This window comes from Ixodes scapularis, unplaced genomic scaffold (genome assembly GCF_016920785.2).
Source record: "Ixodes scapularis isolate PalLabHiFi unplaced genomic scaffold, ASM1692078v2 PGA_scaffold13__105_contigs__length_92229423, whole genome shotgun sequence".
Taxonomy (NCBI): Eukaryota; Metazoa; Arthropoda; class Arachnida; order Ixodida; family Ixodidae; genus Ixodes; species Ixodes scapularis.
The window spans coordinates 86,148,952-86,169,520 of NW_024609839.1; the positions used below are offsets into that span (position 1 = coordinate 86,148,952).

Consider the following 20,569-nt stretch of genomic DNA (forward strand, 5'->3'; position numbering starts at 1 on the left):
TAGACGGCACAGTCATCTGCAAAAAGACGTATTTTAGAGAAAATAGCGCTAGGGAGGTCATTTATATATATTAAAAACAATAGACGTTTTAAAACGGACCCCTACGGAACACCAGAAGACACGTTTGTTAGGGAACATTCTTGGTCATTAATGAACGTCAGCTGCACGCGGGACGAGAGAAAGTCACGTATCCATGAAAGTGTGAGTGGATCAAGACGATAAGGATAGATAACCGGGCAAGTTGGGGAGAGTTCATGTTGAAAAACAGTATACAAAAGAGCCCTTTGTAGAAGAAATGAAATTGAGAAGGATAGATAACTGGGCAAGTTCTCTCCGTCTTTTTGTCCTCTTCCCAGTCCCGCTGTTTTTCAACATGGATCAAGACGAAGAGATAAAATCTTACAGAAAAGGGGTTGACGAGGGACACGGTCAAATGCTGTTGAGAAATCAAGAAAAACGGCATCAGTCTGAGTATGACATTCAAGGTATAGTGTGCAGGTCATGAATAAAATCACAAAGCAGTGCACAAAGCCGGCCGAGTCTTGCAGGAAAGTCCCTTTTGAAATCGGCTACATTTGGGTGGAGAATGGGCGTTCGGCGGTTCGTCGCGCATTTTTGCGGTGAAAAAAAAACCTTGTATCCTGTTTATTTACTTTCATTCCATTGGTCCAAGGTCGCGAGATGCTTTCTCGACCCGTCCCATGTCCGTTTGGTTGGGACCGCGGTGGTTGGAACGCAGGAAATTTCCAACATAACGGATAATCGTGCTGACCTAAAAAAACGTTAATGGCGCTATTGCGCCGATAATAGAGGTGCCGATTCCGTCCGCATCGGAACTCTCATAAGGTGCTCGAGATGACCCGCTTTTTCCTGCTCCGTTGGCCTGTTGGCCAACTACTTTCTTCCTGGTTTCGCCGGACCCGCCGGACAAAAATATAAAAAAAGGATACCGCTGCTTTCCGTTTGCACCACCAGGGAGACGCGTGTCGCAAAAGTGTGTTTTATTATTGCAAAGAAGAGTCGTAAATAGTGACTCTTTTTAGCACAAAAACATCCGTGACGTCACATTATAGCAAGCATTTAGCGCGTAAAAGTCAGCTAAGAGCTTGTAAGAGTCACTCGCGGGTCGGTAAACGTGACGTCATTACTCTTGGAATTGAATAAATGAGCACATTCTCGGAGCAGGTCATGGTGGTTGTTCTGGGCGGTGTGATCGTGTCCGCCGAAGAAATCTCGGAAGTAGGATAACCCCAGCCCAGGAAAGCATTCCAAGTGAGTGTGGCAGGAGGTTCACGAAAAAAGCGAGTCACGGGACGAGCTGCATGTCGACCGCTGGCGTTGACAGGTCCGTGGTCCTAGACGCATTTGCCCCGATTGCCATGGTGAGGTACGCGCCGTTCCCACCAACCGTCAACGTTCCATAACTGGCATCTAAACCCTCGGCGGTTCGCCGGCGTTTCTAATTTTCTGCCTCAGAGATAACCCGGTGGACGCGCCGCATATCTCTAGCGAACGTGTCGCGAGGGGAGGCGGAGTCAATGTCCGTTTACTGCTGCCGTTGTCAGCAGTAGCAGGAAGTGGGTAACTCTCGGCGTGACACGGTGCCGAGGTTCCCGTCTTTTTCAAACAACTCCGCGTTTCCCAACCCCACGATACGGAGAAAAAGTTCTAACGCCGCCCTGCTGCCTCGCCAAACGCGTCTACATGTCAGCGTGTCCTGCTAGTCTCGCGCCACGGACGTGCGTGGTCTAGTACGTGAGCGGAGTCCGCAAACTCTGCTGTGTTGTCGCGTTCCAGAAACGGCTGTATGTGTCTTTTCCGCCGTGGCTCTACCCCGTCTCGGGAGAGCCAAGCTGAACGCAAGTGTCTTTCGGCATGCTTGTTCGTGGACGTGGATCGTTACCGTGTGCTTAACGTGCTGTCCTCCCTCACCTCTCTCTTTTAGCGAGTTAAGACGCCATGAACTCTGGCTGTCATGTCTAATAAAAAGTCATCAGCCATGCTGGTAAGTTGACTGCCCCCGCGCGCGACATCGCATGTGGAACCCAAGCTGCTTCTGCTCTGTCTGCTCCTCCGGGGACGTGGTGTAAAGGCTGCTTTAGTTCCATCCTGGCTGCTAAAAACGCGTCTCCCACCTCGGTGCTATTTCTGGATTCCCCGTTTCTGGTTGGCGGCTGTTCTTCTGCGACGGTGACAGCCGACACTCCACTTTGCTCTCACGAATGAATGCAGTCTTTCGGTGTGAGGCAATTCGGGTTGCATCCTTTTGCCGGGAACGCTGTTTTTGTTGAGTGACGCTGTGCTGCTGTGGACTGCCGGGCGCACGGGACAGGTGTGTGGGTGTGTGGTGGAGCATGTTGCCAGGATATCCTTGGCTCTAGTGTTTGTGGATGACCAGGTATGGTAGCTGTAGAGCTCGGCAAGCACCTGGAACCGGCTAATATGAATGCTCGCTTTCAAAGTTTGCTCGGTTTTGTTTCCTAAGAAAGCTTGGTTCCAAACCAGTTTCTTGTCACAAGGTTCCCAGGCAAAAATCGGCCCACTGGCAGCTGTATTATGAAGTGGTCCCAGCTGGAAATGAGACGGTCCAGCTAGACTCCAGCTAGACTGTCTCATTTCCAGCTGGGATCAGTTCCGTAATCCAGCTGCCAGTGGGCTGATTTTCGCCTGGGTTGGGGTGTGTCCTGCTATTTAACAAAAGGATTGTTCAGTGCCTCTCCTCATTATCGGTGTTCAAGCTAGCCAAATGCCCAATGGGCATTTCTCGAGGCCAAATCAAAATAATTTGGCTGCGAGGAAAACAGTGTGTTGCCTCCACATAGTAATTAAAAAAAAACGAAAAAAGAATTGTCTTGCAGCAAGGAATGAAACGCTATTTGTCTGAATGCTTACAAGCTGGTAGAGATCTTAGAAAGGAGTTCTGAGGCTGCTTTGCGGAAATCTACATATATTTGGCAGCTCTGCAGTATAACGCAAACATACAAATGTCTCGAGCTGCAATCTTTCTTTCAGAAGTCTGTAAGTGAGCTATATAATTTTCGTCTGAGTTCTAACTTGAGTGGTAGAACATTGTCAGTCTGATGTAGTAAGCAAAGGTGTCATCATATTTTAAGAACTGACATCCACTGGAGTTGCCTTCCTACGTCTTGGCAGATACTCGCAAAGCCTCCTACCTTTTGTATCTTTTCTGTAGCGCTTAAAGCACTCTGCCCTATTGGAAATAGAAACATATGTGATCTTAATCTAATCCGTTCTAAAGTGCATTGCACACAGTGTGAAAAAGTGATGGCAGGTTTTTAACCTTGAAATTAAATGGCTGTCATGAAACATACTATACTCCATTTCACCTTGCGTCTGACCGCAGCGGATGCTATGAGCTATCTCAGCTAATCCAACCCTGTGAACACAGTAAGCGGCCATGATAATTCTAACCTGACACTGGGACAGGAGGAGGAAAGAGTTTTTATAGTGGAAGAGAAAGTATCAGGGACAGACGACGTCATCTGTCCCTGCTACTTAGCATCTGTCCCTGCCTTAGATTGGCTCGAATGGCTTGTAGCATATCCACTGCAGGCGGTCGTAAGGTAAAACAAAGTACAGCGCGGTGGAAAGGCCTCGTTCAGGGTAGCAACCAGAGCGGTGAAATTTGGCCCTTGTCTGTACTTTGTCCGAGTAAAAGGCAGAAAAGCGCCGATGTTGCATTCACGCTAACAGCATCGTACAGCGAATACCCTCAAGATTGTTTTGCATTGGCGTGAAGTGGCGAAATCAACGAGAGTAAGTGCATGTTGAAAAGGCAGTCTTGGGCAGTAACTAGTTCGTAGAAACATGTTACTGGTAACTAGTTATATTTTCAGTAACTTGTAACTGTAACTTGTTACTGCTTAGTGAAAATAACTTGTAACTAACAGGGTTACTACTTTTTGAAATTAACTGCAAAGAGTAACGTCGTTACAGTTACTTCTCATATTTATGTGCAAAAATATTGCAAACTCGGCCACCACCAAATCGTTTTGCAACTCGTGAGAGAGTCCCGATGTCTGATACGAAAAGGGCACAGCAAAAGCTGCTGCAAAAAACGTCTAAAGCAAAAAAAAAAAAAAAAAGAAATTGGTTTTGCGAATTGGGAGGATGGGGGACGTTTGTGTCAGTACCCGCCGTGCATGGTACGTCGTTCAGAATGCACACAGGTGTAACAAAGCGTGGCATCCCTAGAATTTCTCTTTTCTTCGACCGGCGGAGGGAGCGAGTGCTTTTCGCGGAGAATAGTTTTTGGTGATTGTCACCCCAAATGCCCACAGAATTACGGTACAACAGATTTTTCAACCTCTTTGCTGCCAAGCATATGTTTTTTTCCCCTCTAATTTGAATCGTCCAACTCCCAGATGCACTCTTGCGGGGTGCATCAGCCTCATTTTCTTTCCCCTCCCTTTGGGAGACAAGTGGGTGCCTCCCGTCACCCACTTGTCTCCCATTGCTCTGCCTCTCGGGTCTGTCATTTGAGAAAGAGTATTTGCTCTAAACGTATTTGTCGTTCTGCTTGTTTGAGTGTTTTCTTGAAATTAAAAGACCACACTTAGCCGGGACCAGGGGCATTTTGCATCAGTTGATATAAAGATATACGCGTCGTGGACTTTCCGGGTGGTCTCGTCTAGGTGGGGTTGTAAGATGGAGGAACACAAACGTGTCCGATCTCGTTAGGAAGTGGCGGAGTAAACATTGCAACAGCCGTTTGGAATTTTATGCACAGTGGTCGTTTGTACCTCGACCAGTTCTTCTCTTGTACCGCTGCCGTGTTCAGCGGGTTTGACCGAGAAATGGTGCCACAACATTGCTCTCCAAATTTTCAAGAGAGGCTTCGTGTTTTATAAAGGATTGTGCGCACGCATAGAAAACAATTGGATCGATTACTAGATAGGAGTGGCATAAGAAAACATCCACAAAGCTGATTGCAAGGTATGATTTATATTATTACTGACTTTACATTTGCATGATTTTTATTGTTTCTGTCTAATTTCGCCTCACCAAAGAAATCCAAAATTAGAATTGACCGATGGTAAACTCTCGCCGTGATCAGAAATACCCGAGATCTAGACGTGTGCTGTTGTATTCGTGTATACCTTATGGTGGTTGTGCTTATTTTAAAGTTCTTCGTGGATCATCAGCAGGTATCCGCTAGCTTAAAATTTTGAAAAACTAAAGTCGCCTGCATATTTTGACAAAGAAAAAAAACTACAAATGCTTTATCATATAGTGGATCTAACCCAATATTGTCTTAAATTATGATCTTGTTCAGGGACCTATTCACGGTAAAAATTGAAATAGCAAGAACCAAACATGTTAATATTGATTACTTGGAAAATCTTTTTCTAAAAAAAATCAGATTCACTACTGTGAACAGCACAATATCTTATAAAAAAAAAATCTATGCTAATTTAAAGGCATGGTAAGGAAGGTTCCTTTTGAATATTTTCTAATATTTTTTGTAAAGAGTAACTAACTGTACCAAGTTACTTTTCAACTTTGTAACTAACTGTAGCAGGGTTACTTTTTTCCCCTGAGTAACCGTAACTGCACACTGTTACATTTTAGCTGTAACATGCTCATGACTGGCAGAAGGCAAGCGCCAAAGTCTCTGTCTTCTGCTATGCTGTTCCCTAGAGCACGATGCATCCCTACTCCCGTTATCCACGCCGCCACCTATCAACTGTTAGCCGGTGTTAAGGGTAGCAATATTTCCCACCATTCACTTTCTTTTTCGTAAAATTGCTTAACGCTTTCATGCATAGAAAAAAAAAAAATAATCCTAATAAATGCATGGATCAAAGGAGCAGGGGTGGATCATGCTTGGGGCAACAGCCTAGCAGACGACGCCAACTTTGGCGCTTGCCTTTTGCACATGCACTTACTCTCGTTGACATTGCCACTTAGCGCCATGATGATTTTCCAGTCTACCATTTGGTCGGCACTTGCGTGATATTGTTAAAAAAATCTCGAGGGTGTGCACTGAGCGACACCATTAGCGCAAGTGTAACATCGGCGCTTTTCTACATTTCACTCGAAGGATGTACCGACAGGCACCAAACTTTACCGCTCGGGTTGCTGCCCCAAACAAGGACTTTCCGCCATGTTAGTAAAAATTTTATGTGAGCCGTTTAATTCCGAGAAAAAAACACGAAAAACCTGCCATCGCTCTTTCGCGCTAACAGTGTCATGGTATGTACAATGCACTTTAAAATTTGAGATTAAGGCCACATAGTTTTCTGGTAGCAATAGGGCAGGGTGTTAGGCGAAGGCCAGATCAGGATGCACTGTCGTTGCTTCAGTTTGGAACCGGTAATGTGGTGGCTCGGAGGCTTCGTGCCGGCTCCGCGCAAGTGTTACAAGACTTGTAAGTGGGGTTTCGTATCTTCGGTAAATATCATTAAGTCCCGAAGATCGACTCCCTAGCCGGTTTTATCGCAATTGGGGAAAACCGAAAAATCCCGAATTCAAGCCCCCCGGAAGCGGAAAAATCCAAGCTTCAAATAACAAAGTCTTTATTTATGTTTTCTTTTTTTCTTTTCTTTTTGGTTTGTTTGGCACACAGCTTTTGATTTCGTTTTCCTTTATTATAAATACGGGGACACTTTCCCAAGCGTTCGACCCGTGGGTATGTTCCCCGAAGGTTGGGGAATTTTATGTCCGTTCCCTATTTTCTTTCGGCACACTTTCCTGTAAATCCCTATGCTGTGTCTTAAACCAAAAATTGACGTGGAAAAACACAGAATCTGCGGGAAAAACACACCCGAATTTGCTGAAAAACGAACCCTGAGCAAGGCCCTTGGTCTGGGGCTGCTTGCTTCGGGGCCAGCACTGACGCATGAGACGTGTGTGTCACCAGCTGGACATGTTTGGGAGCCGTGGGCGCAAGAAGCCCCCCAAGGGGGGCCAGGCGGCGTACCCGTCGTCCCAGCCGCGGCCCCTGTCGGAGAACCTGTCGGCAGACGTGGACATCTACCTGAACAGCCTGCTCGACGAGGAGGTCAACCAGGCCTTCGAAAACATGCTGGTGGGTTGTGCTCTGCTCTCGTGCACTGCAGGAGGTGGCCCGGGGAATGCATTGTACCATGTTTTTCAGTCCGTAGTCTGCACTTGGGGCGTGGTCCATGCAGGTAGATTTCAACTGAGAAATACACATTTTTTCTTAGATGGGTAGTCTACACCCCGTGCATAGTCCGCATATATGACTAAGAGGGCACATAAAAAGATGTTCATGCACTGTACAGCTTGACAAACGACAAATTTGTCGAGGCAAATTGACAAATGCCTGCTCTCTTAGCTCACAGTCAAGCTTGTATCAAGCATAAATGATCATTAGCATACTTTGTATTTCCTAAAATTTGACACCAAGAGGGAACCCATTTCTGGGGCACCTTTGTGGTACCGACTCCTACCGAACGTGAGATCGGCGGTGGTTCATCCTCGCCATCGAGACTAACCCTTTACGGGGACTTCCGAGAGTCGTGGCTCATTCAGACTACATCAAGAAACATCAACAGAGGCCTTGGCAATTCACTTTCTGTACACATCGACGGATAGGCCTCCTACATTGCCCAGAGGGCGCTGCAAAAAGGAACTTGTTTTGGGTGGTACAAACTTGAACGCTCAAACTGTCACTCTGCAGAAGCGTGCTTGCTCTGGTGCGGAATGCGATCACGAGGAAAATACAAAGAAACAACAAGAATTCGAACGCCGTCGAAGCACAGGTTAAAGCTATGACGCTAAAAGTGCGAACCAAGAGATATTGTTTCACGGATTCCAAAATAAAAAGGAGAAAGATAAGAAAGTGTCGGGATGCTGATATTTTTGGTGTCACCAGCCAGAGATAAAAGATGCATACCCTAGTGGTGGTGGCACGAATCTGGCACCTTCGATTGTCTTACGGCATTGAATCTAGGCAATTTCGGAAGTCGAAAGGTGTTCTTTTTTTTCTTTTTTTTCGTTCTTCAGCATTACACAGAAAAAAAAAAAAAAAAGCTCAGCGAAGGTGCCACGAGTGGTGCGAGACCCAGTCACGTGAGCTCGTACTACCCAAAATGAGGGCGCCACAGTTTGTTCAAAGCGTCGGCGCAGGAGGCATGAGGCGCCGTGTGATAAAGGCAAAAAAATGTGGAGGAGGCAACCTCTTGGAAGAGTAAGAAACTGCTGCCGTTCACTGGTTGTGCCTGCTCTCAGAAGCGGAGGAAGATAAGGAAGGAACAAGTTAGGTTTTATACCATTGCCCACTTCCCCCCCCCCCTTTTGGGGATTGCTTGGTACAGTCCCTTCAGCAGCGCATCTCTTTCGAACACCTAGCCTCCAGCACACACTCGTTGCCTTTCACCGTGCTTTGGCTGTGCGCTCGAGAAGGGACGACTGAAACTCCTCCCTGCTGTCCTCAACCTGTCAATTACTATGGTTACTTTCTTTTATCATGATTTTAACTCATCCAGACAGACATCCCTCAAGTATGTTCACATTTAATAGAGAAAGTTTGTTGTCCCTTGCAGGACGACATGAACCTGACGGACGAGAAACGGGCCCCCCTGCGCAACAGGACCCTGATGGAGAAGCGTGAGATGTTGTCGATGCACCACAAGGGAACGACGGTAAGAACCCCACGTGTGCACCCAAGCGGCAAAGTTCGAACACCCCCTCGTCCTGCCCGCAGGGAGGCAAGAGGAGCAGTCGTTGCGAGACCCCCCTGGACTACGTCAACTTCCTCAGCTCTGAGAACATGTCGGCGGACAAGCTGTTCCGGGGCATCGAGTCCCTCCGCGTCGCCCTCACCAACAACCCTGTCAGGCAAGAGTGTCTTTGGTCCTTCTGCAGAGCTGTTTGTGCCGAGAGAGTTTGACCGATAAGTGAATCTTGCGACCAGCTAAAACAAGCAGACTTTGCGAGAAAACAACATGACGTGCCATCTTACTGGGAGATGGCTGTGAGTTGTGCGTCGGCAGCACAAAATGGCAAAGGGAACATGCAGTTTCCTGGTGGATGGATGGATGGAGGGATGAATGGTTGCTCGTGACTGTACTCTATATCGAGCGGCAGCTTGTGCCACCTAGCATACAAACATTTTTGCCCCCCCCTTCCCCTCCCCCTCCCCCAATATTTTTGCCACCTGTCAGGCTTTTCCCCCAGTGATGTTTTCTCTATAAAACTGCTACTTCCAGCGAAAGTTGCAACTCTCTCCGTACACTGCCGTGGCTTAGCAATCTGGTGGACTGCACATTCTCAACATGATTCAATCGCCACGACCGTTGTAGCAGCGTCGCAGTGGTGCTTGATGCCAGGTTTCTTTTGCGCAATGTTCACTTTCTTTCGTGCAGCTGGCTCAAGGAATTCCTCCAGGAAGGAATGGACAAGCTGCTGAAGATCCTGCAGCGGTGCAAACAGTAAGTAACCCTCGATTGTGGTTTTGGCCGGAGACCGAACCCTCACATTGATTTCTTTTCCAGGCACAGTAGGGACAACCGGTACGAGCGGATAGAGCACGAGGTCATCCGGTGCGTGCGAGCCCTCATGAACAACACGGTGGGCTCGCCTTTTCTCTCTCATATTTTGCCGGCCGTCGTACCACTGGCTACACCAACAAACAATTATCCGTTCAAAAATGAAAGAAGTGATGCATGAACTTGAAGAGCATGCTCTGTTTTAAGGGAACAGAAAGGATCTTAACCCTTTCGAATGTCGCACATCATTTATTGCGGAAAACATTTGCTTCACAAACTTTGGTTGCCAGATAGAGTATGGAATGCCACTAAAATAGTTTAAATCATTCTATATATAATATAATGTTCCCCCCAAAAGGCAAGGATTTCAGATGTAAACATTTGTGTACACAGTGTCTGAAAGGGTTAACATGAAAACAACTTCCTGCAGCACTATTCTTTTTGCTGCAAGTGTTTTTCTTTCCTTTAGTTTTTCTGTCTCCAGTCTCTTTGTTCGATTTGACATGTATAGCTCGCCTCGCTTAGAGTGTACGTCCTCGTCTACCGAAGCACTTTAACGTGCCCTTTGCTTCGCATTGTCACGTGTTGAGACTGGTTCACACATCTTCACTTGAGTATGTTAGAGTGCGCCGTTCTCGCTTGCTACCGCTGACGACGAGAGAACTCACGCTGGTGCTGTCTACTATCAGCTTTCCTTGGAACGCTTGCGGTTTGCATTTAAATATACTGAAGGTTTCGCAGTTTTTCCGAGGTGCAATCTGCGCTCTGTCTATGAGTAATGTTTTCTTCTAACACTCTCAGCATTATTTGAAGCCCACGGTGAAAGAAAGATGCATAGAAGTTGATGAAACTATATATGCTTATTGGAAGAGTTGCAGGGCTATCCGATAGATAACATCAGTGTGTTCTCTCGTAACCGGTTACGAGCGAGCGCAGCTCACCTCGGAACGCAAATGTGCGAACCCACCTTCAGTGTTGCTGCCAGTGTCCCCTCCTGGAATCCGATTTCGGCTGTCGTCGTCTCCGGAGATCTTTTTTATCTTTTTTCCACGTGGGAGTGTCTTCCGGGCTGTAGGGGCGCGTTTAGCAGGGTGTTGCACGCACCAAGAGTGGTTCTGGGGCTCCCTTTCGCAGCCCGGTCTCAAGTACGTCTACGAGCACGTCTCAGCGCTGACGATCGTGTCGGCCAGCATGAACGTGGCCCGGCCGTACGTCATGGTGGACGTGATGAAGCTCCTGGCGGCGGTCTCCATCGTGCCCCCCAACGGGTGTGTAATCGCTCCCGAGAGGATGCGCATTCTCCCGGTCGCTTCGGCCTCCTTTGTCTTGGCAAGGGGAAGATCAACCTAGAGGTGGGGAGTAAAAATTGCGCGAGCTCGATCATGCCGACAAAGACGGGAAAGAACGAAACGTGTTGTGCGCAAACTACCACCTCGCAGACGTTGACGTCGCGTGACCCGAGGTAACGTGACGTGGCCGCAAAGTGTCGATTTTTGCATTAAATTAACAAGGAAATTGGCGTCGGCGACGTCAATTTTCCCATTAAATTTAGCGGGGATATTGGCGTCGCCTCACTTGAGGTCACCAGAGTTGGTCACATGATGTCGATTTCACAACTATATTTAGTAGGGCGGTTGACGTGACAGTTCTTTGCAATAGCTTTCTCATGGAATTTGGCTGATAAACCATTCTTTTTTAAAAACTAGGCATGTGTGACTAGTGGATTTTGAGTTTGAAGCGAATAGTGGTTTTGGCCGAATATATTTGAATCGAGTATCGAATAGCTTTTTAGTCCTTCACTACCGTGCACCATACTTAAATGAAGATTCAGCTGAACTCATAGCTGAACTCGTGAAAGTTGTTCCCAACCTAGCACTTGTCCACTTCTAAGCTCAATTAATTTTAGTATAACTGCTAGCTTTGTTCGGTTAACCTACACCTTCTGTACCGGTGCAGAAAAGTGTGGGGCAATGTACCTCTGGTATGTGTATTGAGATACGACCGGAAGTACACCGCCCTACACATTTCTGCACCGGTGTAGGAGGTGTAGGTAGATTGAACAAAACTACTGTAAAACCCTATATTTTCGTGGTCCTGATTTTTTGAGAATTGGGCAACGGGGTCATATTTACGACTATTAAATTTCACGATTTGTAAAGGCCAGAATTGACCTCTTTAGACAATAGAAATATTTGCACCCACTAAAGTTTGCGAATTGTGAAATTTGCGAAAATTGGGGATTTGTGAACATAAGGGTTTTACAGTATACTATAAACTGTGATATTTAAACAAGATTTTGTTGCAGCTCTCCTAATTGAGGGGAATCATAAATTGCTTGCTGTGTGCAAATATTTTTCTATTTCAAACATGACAAAAAAAAAACAAAAAAAAAACAGATGCACTAATATGAATGCTAGCTGTCAAGACATTGCTGCCTAACATATACTCCTTGTAAGCGAGGCAGGTTTGCCTAGTTGAGTGTGCTTCTCACCGACTACCAGTGCACTGTGGGGAAGCAATACCCACGAAGCCTGCATGCTCCGCAGGCATTGCTTTTCCGCAGTGCACAAGTGCTCGGTGAGAAGTGCACTTATTGGGGCTAACCCATTGCAATCAACAATCCAAAAAGTACAAATATGCAGTTCACCTCGAGGCGAATATCGAATTGCGTGTTGTTAGATACTACTATTTGAAAATTCAAATATTCGTGCAACACTATTAGAAACTTAAGAACTTGGACTGTGCAGTTTGTGTTCTGCCCTTTTACATTTTATTCTTATTTACACTATACCAATGCACTCACATTAAAAAATAAAAAAATGGACAGTATCTTTTTCATAATAACGCGGCGTGTAGGCTCCACCCGTGGCGTTCTACTAATGTGCAATTTCTCGTGTTGCGTGACGAAAGATGGAAAGAAGATGTGCGTGTTGGTCTAGCTAACTTGAACAGAAATACAGAGACAAAAAAGGTGCAGCAGGGTGGGCGGTCTATTGAAGAAGTTTTGCCGTCCATCCTTCTTTTTCACTTTTTTAACTTGATATATCACATAAAGTGAATGTTGGAAGCAGAGACATGATTTGCACCTTTTCTGCTCTCGAGTTGCTGTTTCCGGGTGTCTTTCTTTCGCATCGTAATTGGGTTGTAATTCCATCCAGCGAAGAGCTTGTGATAGCAGAAAGAGTGGTTGGAGTGACGCAGAAATGGCCCTGCACAATGCTCGACACGTGTCTTGATGGAGATCTTTCGTTGCAGGCACGAACAGGTGCTCCGCGCCATCACGGAGTGTGCGGAGGCCGAGGAGCACGAGCGGTTTGCGCCCATTGTTGCCGGCCTGGGCTGCAAGGAGAACGACGCTCTGCGGGTGAGCGGGCCCCTCAGGCCGTGTGCACTTCCTCCGTTGCCTTTGACATAAACCTCGAGAGCTAATAACCCTTCGAATAACTCTCCGGGGCAGTACCGTGACCCGACAGAGCAAGGGCACAAAGGGCGTTCCCACAAGTAGCGTCGTACCCTCACGTAGCGGTCAGCTGCCCGAGGGAAGAGTTTGCTAGATCAGCAGCATGTTATTGTAAGTTGCTTAGCCAGCACTCGAAGTGACCCTCCTACCAGTTCTTGCTGAAGGCATTTTCTACCACGGTAATGTGCTATGCAGAAAGAAGGAAACCACTGTGACTTTTCTTTCATTGCCTGAATGGAGAATACCCATCCTCTTTTTTGCGGGGATTAGGTCCCAAATTCTCTGGATTTGGGCGAGGTGCAAGCGAAAGTGCGAGGAGTGATCGGTTTTGAGAGAGAAACGATTTAGTACGTCGGGATGCGCAGGCAAAATGCCCTCGTTTGCTTTTTAAATGAGTGGGCACATGGACAAGAACTGAGCTCACTGAGAATATGGACAGTTCACACTTGGGATAAATGAGCTGATGAAGATGATTTGGTACAGAAATTGAGAAAGCATTTTTCGATTTGCAAGCAGGTTTCGTGCTCAACGAATAATGTTTTAAACACAAAAAGCCCCGTCATTACGAAACCCGTGGCTTTGAGTCTGCTCCGTTGGCTCTGAATGCGATGTTGCTGCCAACAGTGACGGGCTTGCTGTGTTGCAGACGGCGTCCATCCAGCTCATCAACGCCTTGGTCTCGGGCACGGAGGACTTTGACTTTCGGGTTCACCTGAGAAACGAGTTCATGCGCACGGGGATGATGGACATCTACGAGGTAGGGCCAGTCTCTCTCTCTTTCTTTCTTGAGGCAGTAGAATGAGGTGGGGTTACACATCTTACTTTGTGGCAGAGCCTCCAGAACGAGGTGGTGGAGAGCCCAGAGCTGTCGGTGCAGCTCAATGTCTTCAAGGAGACCAAGGACTTCGACTTTGAGGAGCTGTCCCAACGCTGCGAGAGCATCACCCAGGAGTTGAAATATCCTTTCACTCGGAATGATATTAGACAGTCGCGTCTCACTAATACCGACCTCATTAATATGGATACCCCACTTACAGGAAGTTCAGTGATTTCTCGGTAATGTAAACACTTCCGTTCCCAACACAAAAGCGTCCATAATTTGAGTTGTCCGTAATAACGAGGCCAAAAGGCACGCATTTACCCAGTTCATCTCCGAAAATTGTGTCTATGTTGTGAGGTATCCTCATTAGTGGGGTCCGTACCAACGGGACGTGACTCTATTCATTGGCGGCCATAGCCGAGTCCTTGGCTGATGGCGAGCTTTTACGGTACTTTCGCAACGTGCACTCCGCACCATCAGGATTGCTGGTCTTGGCTGCCTATAGGTCCAAGCTTGTTATGAGTGAGCACAGGGAATAGTGCACCCAAATATGGCATAGAGTGAATACCCCCTGTATAGACAGAGGTTTTGGGCACGAATTGGCTAAATGCGCGAATTTTTGTTTTTTCATCGTGGACGACTCGCGTTATGGACAATTTTTTGGGGAATGTAGGTGTTCGTATTAACGAGACATCCCCGTAGCAAGCTTTGGGGCCATTGGACACTCGTGAAATAGGAACGAAACGGTGAAACGAGTGGCTCGTTGTGACGTAGCACCAAATGTCGTCTGTGGACACGTTCGGTAGACCAACTGTGCAAGATACCCTCGTGCGAGAATTACTCGGCAAGTTCCCGAAAGTGACGTGCAGAAGCGAGCAGGTTTCCTTGGCTGCCGGTTCATTTGCGAAGGAAGGAGAATTCTGCCGGAACTACTTAACTGCAGCATGGAGCCGGTCCATGTTTTCTTCGTCCTCCATAGACGCCGACGTGACAAGAATGGCAGGGAGGTCTTCCAGTTGTCTCCAGTACGAGCTTACAACCCCCAATGACGCTTCGACTTCTCGCGAGCTTCTAGCGTGCACGTGCAACCAAATCGTGTGCACATCTAAAGGGCAAAAAGGACGCTTTGTCGTCCGCATCCTGTCGGCGACTTATAGCGTTTCGTGGGAGGTGGAATATCTTCTCGGGGCGTGGGTGCCGGTGGCGTCGGTTTGCAGTCTCGGTCGGTTAAAACCGATGGGGAGTTGGGTTCCTTGACCGCGTCCCGCACCGACCCCCTGGAGTGCTTCGAGCTGCTGAGGAACACGCTGAAGGGCACGCCGTGCGAGATGTCCCTGCTGTCTATGCTCCAGCACCTGCTCTGCATACGAGACGACGTTCAAGTCAGGCAAGCCTCCCTTTCCGTTCTCGCGGTGCCCGTTCCGCTTGGCGGGTTTTCCGATCTAGCTCCCGTCCGAGATATCTTGTCTCTTGGTGCTCGTTCAGGATCGTCGAGGAACTGTTGTCGTAAGCCTAGAAAAGGTTTTGTCGAGGTTGAAGATTTGAACTCTCGACAATGGATAACTTTAAACCTCGACAAAGTCTCGTATTCTCCCTCTTGTTCGTCTCCGACGCCGTGGTCCCTGCCTGAAGTGGTGCATATAAGAGCGATGTAATTGTTTCAGGTACCACTTTCTTGTTTCGACAGCGACACATCTACTGATGTGTCGCTGTTGAGATGATGACAAAGTGGCCGTCGCAAGAATGTCACTTTCCTGTGTGCGACTCTGGGCAGGGCTTCTGCATCCAGTTTCGAAGACTGGTGACGAAAATTGTAAAAGCTGATCTCTGCATATCTAAAAGCCCGTTGACTCTTTTGCAAATTGTTTCGGTTCGTTTCACCTTTAACAATCGTAGCCTTCAAACCTGTAATTAAAGCTTGACTCATTGAACCATTACAAAAAAATGTTAATCGGACATTTACGCAACTAGTCGTTATGGTTTTCCCCCCTGTAACGTCCGCCGAGTCCTATAGGAATGCACTGAAGATGGAGTTTGTCTTCGAAATATGTTTGAATTAAAATGAAACACTTGAATACTATATCATATTATATGAATTGATTTCACCTTTTGAGGTGAGGATACATTTGCAATCTTTGAGGTCATAAAAAATGGTCTCGGTGCTGCAGGCCAGCCTACTACAAGCTCATTGAGGGCTGCATCTCCCAGATTGTGCTGCACAAAAACGGCTATGACCCAGACTTCCGCAAGCCTGCCCGCTTCACTGTGGACATGGAGATGCTTCTCGGTAAGCTTTCACGCATGCTCATCGTCAATCCCTTGGCCAGCCTTTCGTGGCGCGGCCGGCCTTTCATGGCCAGCCTCGTGCGGGAGGCAGTGTTCATTTAATTATTTATGGTAATTTCATGTCATGCTAGAAGTACTTCATAGGAGCAAAATTCCATAGCTGGTAGTGATTTGCACCAAAAATAAAAGGAGGGTGTGGAAGCATCATCACTGTGCAAAGGCAGCAAGAAGGAACCTGAAAAGAAAAAAAGGAAAGTGGTAAGAGCAGTAAATCACTCCTCAATCCAGTTAAGGGGAAACACTGGTCTTGGGGCCTTCTTTCTTATTTTTTTGGCCAAGCCCAGTGAAACAGGACAAGCTTGTTCACATCTTTAAACTAATTTCAAATATCTGTTATATTTTTTAAAAATGAGTATGGAACTTTTCCGGATAATTATAATTAACCAGACTTTGTTTCCAAAAACAATAGAGAACATTTTTTTTTTATTTTTAAAGGATGTTTTAACGGATAGTTGAATACTACAAATTATCAAGAGTGCAATTTTGGAAGCACTTTTTAGATTGAACCACTATTAGTGACTTTACAGCAGATTGAAGTTCAGTGCTCGATGCGTGGCTACCAAACAATAAAATCATTATTTCAGTTAAAAATTTTCCTACAGCTATGTTGAAAAATCTGCTTCCAACCTTGCATGCTTTGCACATTTAGCTGCATGGTGCTGAAAAAAGTTATCTTTCTGCCTGCCGTAGATGCTGCTGAGACATCCCTTCTGAAAATTTATAAGGAGTCCAAAATTTGTGTTTTGAGAAAGTGTTGTTTTATCATCAGCTTCAGTGCAATATAGATACTATAAAGTGATATTATGGTGCAAATATTAAACTTCAAAGAAGAAACTTGGCAGATCAAAAGTAAAATACCTGTAGATTTTGAGATCATCATTTTCCCAAAAAAAACAGTTTTTTATGGAATTTTTGGTTTCCAAGATTCATGTCTCCCCTTAATAATACACATAAAAAGAACACTAACTCAATAGATGTCACGCGGTAAAGCTTTAATGTAATAAAAGCTGACGTAGCTATGATATGGACATTGTGAGGCAAAGTTGAAGAATGTTCGTTGCTTATTTAGGGTTTTGATACAAATAAAAATGTGCAAACATAGCTTTAAAAAAAACAAAAATCTGATATTACTATAGAAAGGTTGTTTTGTCGATTAAAATGCCATAGACATTCCCATTAAATGCCTGAGAAAGAAAACGAGCCTCTCGCGCGAAAGCCGCTCGCTGAACGTGGTCGAAGCCAGAGACGTGACCTGCAGACGGGCCGTTGTGCCCGCTCTCCTCTCCAGAGAGCATAGTGGAAGGCTCCAGAAGCGAGGAGCGGGACCACGTGGAGCAGCTGCAGAAGAAGCTGGAGGAGGCACTCACCCAGAAGCAGGAGTGCGAGGCCAAGCTGGCCAACTACGAGGCACGCCTGCAGGTAGAGACGCCTCTCCTTCGACGCGCTCCGCGGTTGGGAGTGGGTGGGTGGGGTGCCAAGTGCGGCGGGGGAAATTCGATCGTTCCTTCTCTTCCACGCTGGTGCCAGCCGAGCTGATGCGAGATAACCGAACCGTAATCCCCGACAGAACGAGGATGGCAGGGCGTTGCTTTCGAACACCCAGGTTCCAGCACGCCCTCCACGCTCGCCGCACGAGACGGCGAATCTTTGTCGACGTTAGGAAGCTCGCGCTGCCGCCCTCGCCTCGTCACGACAGTTCTTAAATTTCGGGCATATTGTTGGGGTACAGCTGTTCATAAAGTTCCGTTAGTCCCGTTAATTTAACGTTGAGCAGGTCGCAAATGTGGCGAGCATAGGAGTGTGCATGACCTCTGTGCGGTGGCACTATGTGAAAGCCCGTGTCCGTTGCATGGCAAAGGCCATTCTTTGCTTCAGAGAAATCAAGGGTATCGCTCGCCTTGTAACGGCTCGTTGCGCGGCACTTGATAAGCCCCTTTAACGCGACGGTACAATTAGCAACGTTTGGGCTAGTTGGTATACAGGAAATAAAAGCGAAAACAGTGCAAAGATGAGGACAAAGTGGAAGGTAACCGACAGTGCTGTGTCCTGCCGGCCACCTTTTACTTTGTCCTCGTCTTTGTGCTGTTCTTGTTTTTATTACGACGGTATGGTGCAACAACTTTTTGACATCGTGTTTGAACGTGCGACTATGGGAAAATTTAGAAATACCGAAACACCCCTGAAGCGTGCACTAAAATGGCCACGTCACACCTGTTTTCAGCAGCGTTCAGCTGGCTTACTGGTCGGTCACCCTGAGGTGAAAGGTTGACGGGTATGGTGTAACTTGTAGACCTTTTTCGTTGACTTGCCCCCAGCAACAATTTAGGAATATCCTGTATGGGCGACGAAAGAATAATAAAACATTTCAACCTGCGAATAGTAAAAAAATGGAGTGGAGGCAAATTGAGAATGGGTGACGGTTACGCTTATACCCTAAATGTAGTCTGCTGGTGTGGCAACGGCAAAACAGTGTTTTTGCCCATACTGGAAGTGACGATTTTTCAAGATGGCGGCATCTTTGTGAAAAGATTATGCTACAGGAGGTGCTGCTGTTTACGAAAGTATGCCAGGTGTAGGGTTAAAACTTTTTTTATGAAGGGTTTATTTCGACCAGTGGATTTAGGTGGAAGCTTGATTTGTCAGCTTCTCAGATGCATAGCTTAGGCGATGACAAGGTTCACAAACGAAGCGTGCTCGAACAAACTGTTCCTAGCTTTTTATGGGCTTTAGTTGAGCTAGTTGGTTCATGCTTCATTAATGTGGACAGCTGAACAATTTTGCTGAAACACGACGGTACATGGACGAATACATTTTAACCCTTCCTCGGTTTGTTGCTTCCGTCACTTCCAGAACCCAAACGGTGCCAAACTGAGCGTTCCGCCCGGCCTGGCACCAACGGGGGGTGCGCCCCCACCTCCGCCCCCTCCCCCTCCCCCCCATGCCAGGCGGCATTCCCCCTCCTCCGCCCATGCCCGGCATGGGAGGGGGCGTTCCTCCTCCTCCCCCCATGCCCGGCATGGGCATACCCCCGCCCCCTCCCATGCCGGGCATGGGGGGGCCCCCTCCTCCCCCGCCCATGCCCGGCATGGGACCCCCTCCACCGCCCCCTCCCGGGCTGGGGGGCATGCTGGGCCAGATGCCCAACGGGGGACCCATGGCCCCGCTGGGCGGAGGGGACATGCTGCCCCACGGGATGAAGCCCAAGAAGAAGTACACCGTGGGCACCACCCTCAAGAGGGCCAACTGGAAGAAGGTGGCACCCCAAAAGGTGGGTCGGGCACCCGGATTTCTTTGGTGCGTTTTTATACACATGCATTCCACGGCTACCCATAGAATGCTTGGGATTTCTGTATATTCGCTCTTTTTTTTGTAGATTATTCTTTACTTTGTGGGCTTGAGGGACTTCTGAGATTGTTATAAACGACCAATTCTCATAGATACTATGTATACTTGATCCTGCAAATTTTGCAAAACCTTCGCTCTAGTGAAATTTACTTCCAGGGCAACCTCATAGATGGTGCCAGCGTGCAAGTGTGTTCGCTTGCGTATGAGATCACCAGAACTCTATCGTAAGCAAATGCAAGTGTGTGAACAAGGTTTAACTCAACCGCCACAATTTGGGGCACGCGCCTTTTCAGTACTGCAATAAAAATAAAATATTGGAATAGGTCGAGGAGGGAATATGTTTCCCCCTCCACCTAGGGGGGGGGGGGGGGGGGGGGGAAGGAATTCCGCCCCCCCCCCCCCCCCCCAAATAGAGTTAGTTTTAATTGGCATTTTGTAAGCATGCGGGAAAACTATTTTGAGAGGAGGTGTGTCTTTGTAACCTTTCTGTGCAGTAGCTCTCATAGATGTGCCCCAGAAATGTTTTCTACGAAAATGTATGCAACGATGAAAACGCTTAACGGTGCACGTAACATGACTTGTGCACGTAATGGGTAATGCGCGTGAATGTTTCCGTGCCCAATTGCACGCCTCGTGGTGCAGGTGTCGGAGAAGGCATTCTGGCTGCGCGTGTGCGAGGATGAGCTTGAGAGCGAGGACATCTTCGAGGGCCTCGTCTCGAAGTTCTCGTCGGCTCCTCCGGCCAAGAAGGACAAGGCGCCCGAAGAGAGCGTCCGCACCACCAAGAAGTCCAAGGAGCTCAAGGTGCTGGACGGGAAGGCCGCGCAGAACCTCAGTGAGTGGCTCCTTTGCACCGGGTCTCCCGAAGCCCCGATGGGACAGTGAAGCGTTCATTGCTCGAACGTCACTCGAACGTTGAACATTACTCGAATGTTGCTTGAACATAGAACCTCGCAAACAAAAGCAAATTGTTGTGTGTATGTGTTGTGTCTTAGAAGGAAGACGCCAGCCAAGTAGTCACAACAACATGGGTTTATTGTCAGCCATCGCGCGTATCACTGGTCAAGCACTCCCGTACAGCAAGCCATGCAGTGCTTATATCGATGGAGGCAGGATGAAGGG

At 47.4% G+C, this 20,569-nt stretch overlaps 1 protein-coding gene across 1 annotated transcript in view; it reads left to right on the top strand.

Moving 5' to 3' along the window:
- The first annotated feature begins 1,180 nt into the window (after positions 1–1,180).
- LOC8026403 (protein diaphanous) overlaps positions 1,181–20,569 on the top strand; it is a 31,415-nt gene continuing 12,026 nt past the window's right edge. Inside the window, 17 exon segments of the mRNA XM_029991569.4 lie at positions 1,181–1,272; positions 1,946–2,005; positions 6,884–7,051; positions 8,532–8,630; positions 8,693–8,826; positions 9,354–9,419; positions 9,483–9,558; positions 10,611–10,744; positions 12,732–12,840; positions 13,583–13,693; positions 13,769–13,893; positions 15,027–15,143; positions 15,925–16,043; positions 17,391–17,521; positions 18,953–19,038; positions 19,040–19,370; positions 20,090–20,282. Of these exon segments, the coding sequence (XP_029847429.2) occupies positions 1,976–2,005; positions 6,884–7,051; positions 8,532–8,630; positions 8,693–8,826; positions 9,354–9,419; positions 9,483–9,558; positions 10,611–10,744; positions 12,732–12,840; positions 13,583–13,693; positions 13,769–13,893; positions 15,027–15,143; positions 15,925–16,043; positions 17,391–17,521; positions 18,953–19,038; positions 19,040–19,370; positions 20,090–20,282 (2,029 nt within the window). The 5' untranslated portion in view covers positions 1,181–1,272; positions 1,946–1,975.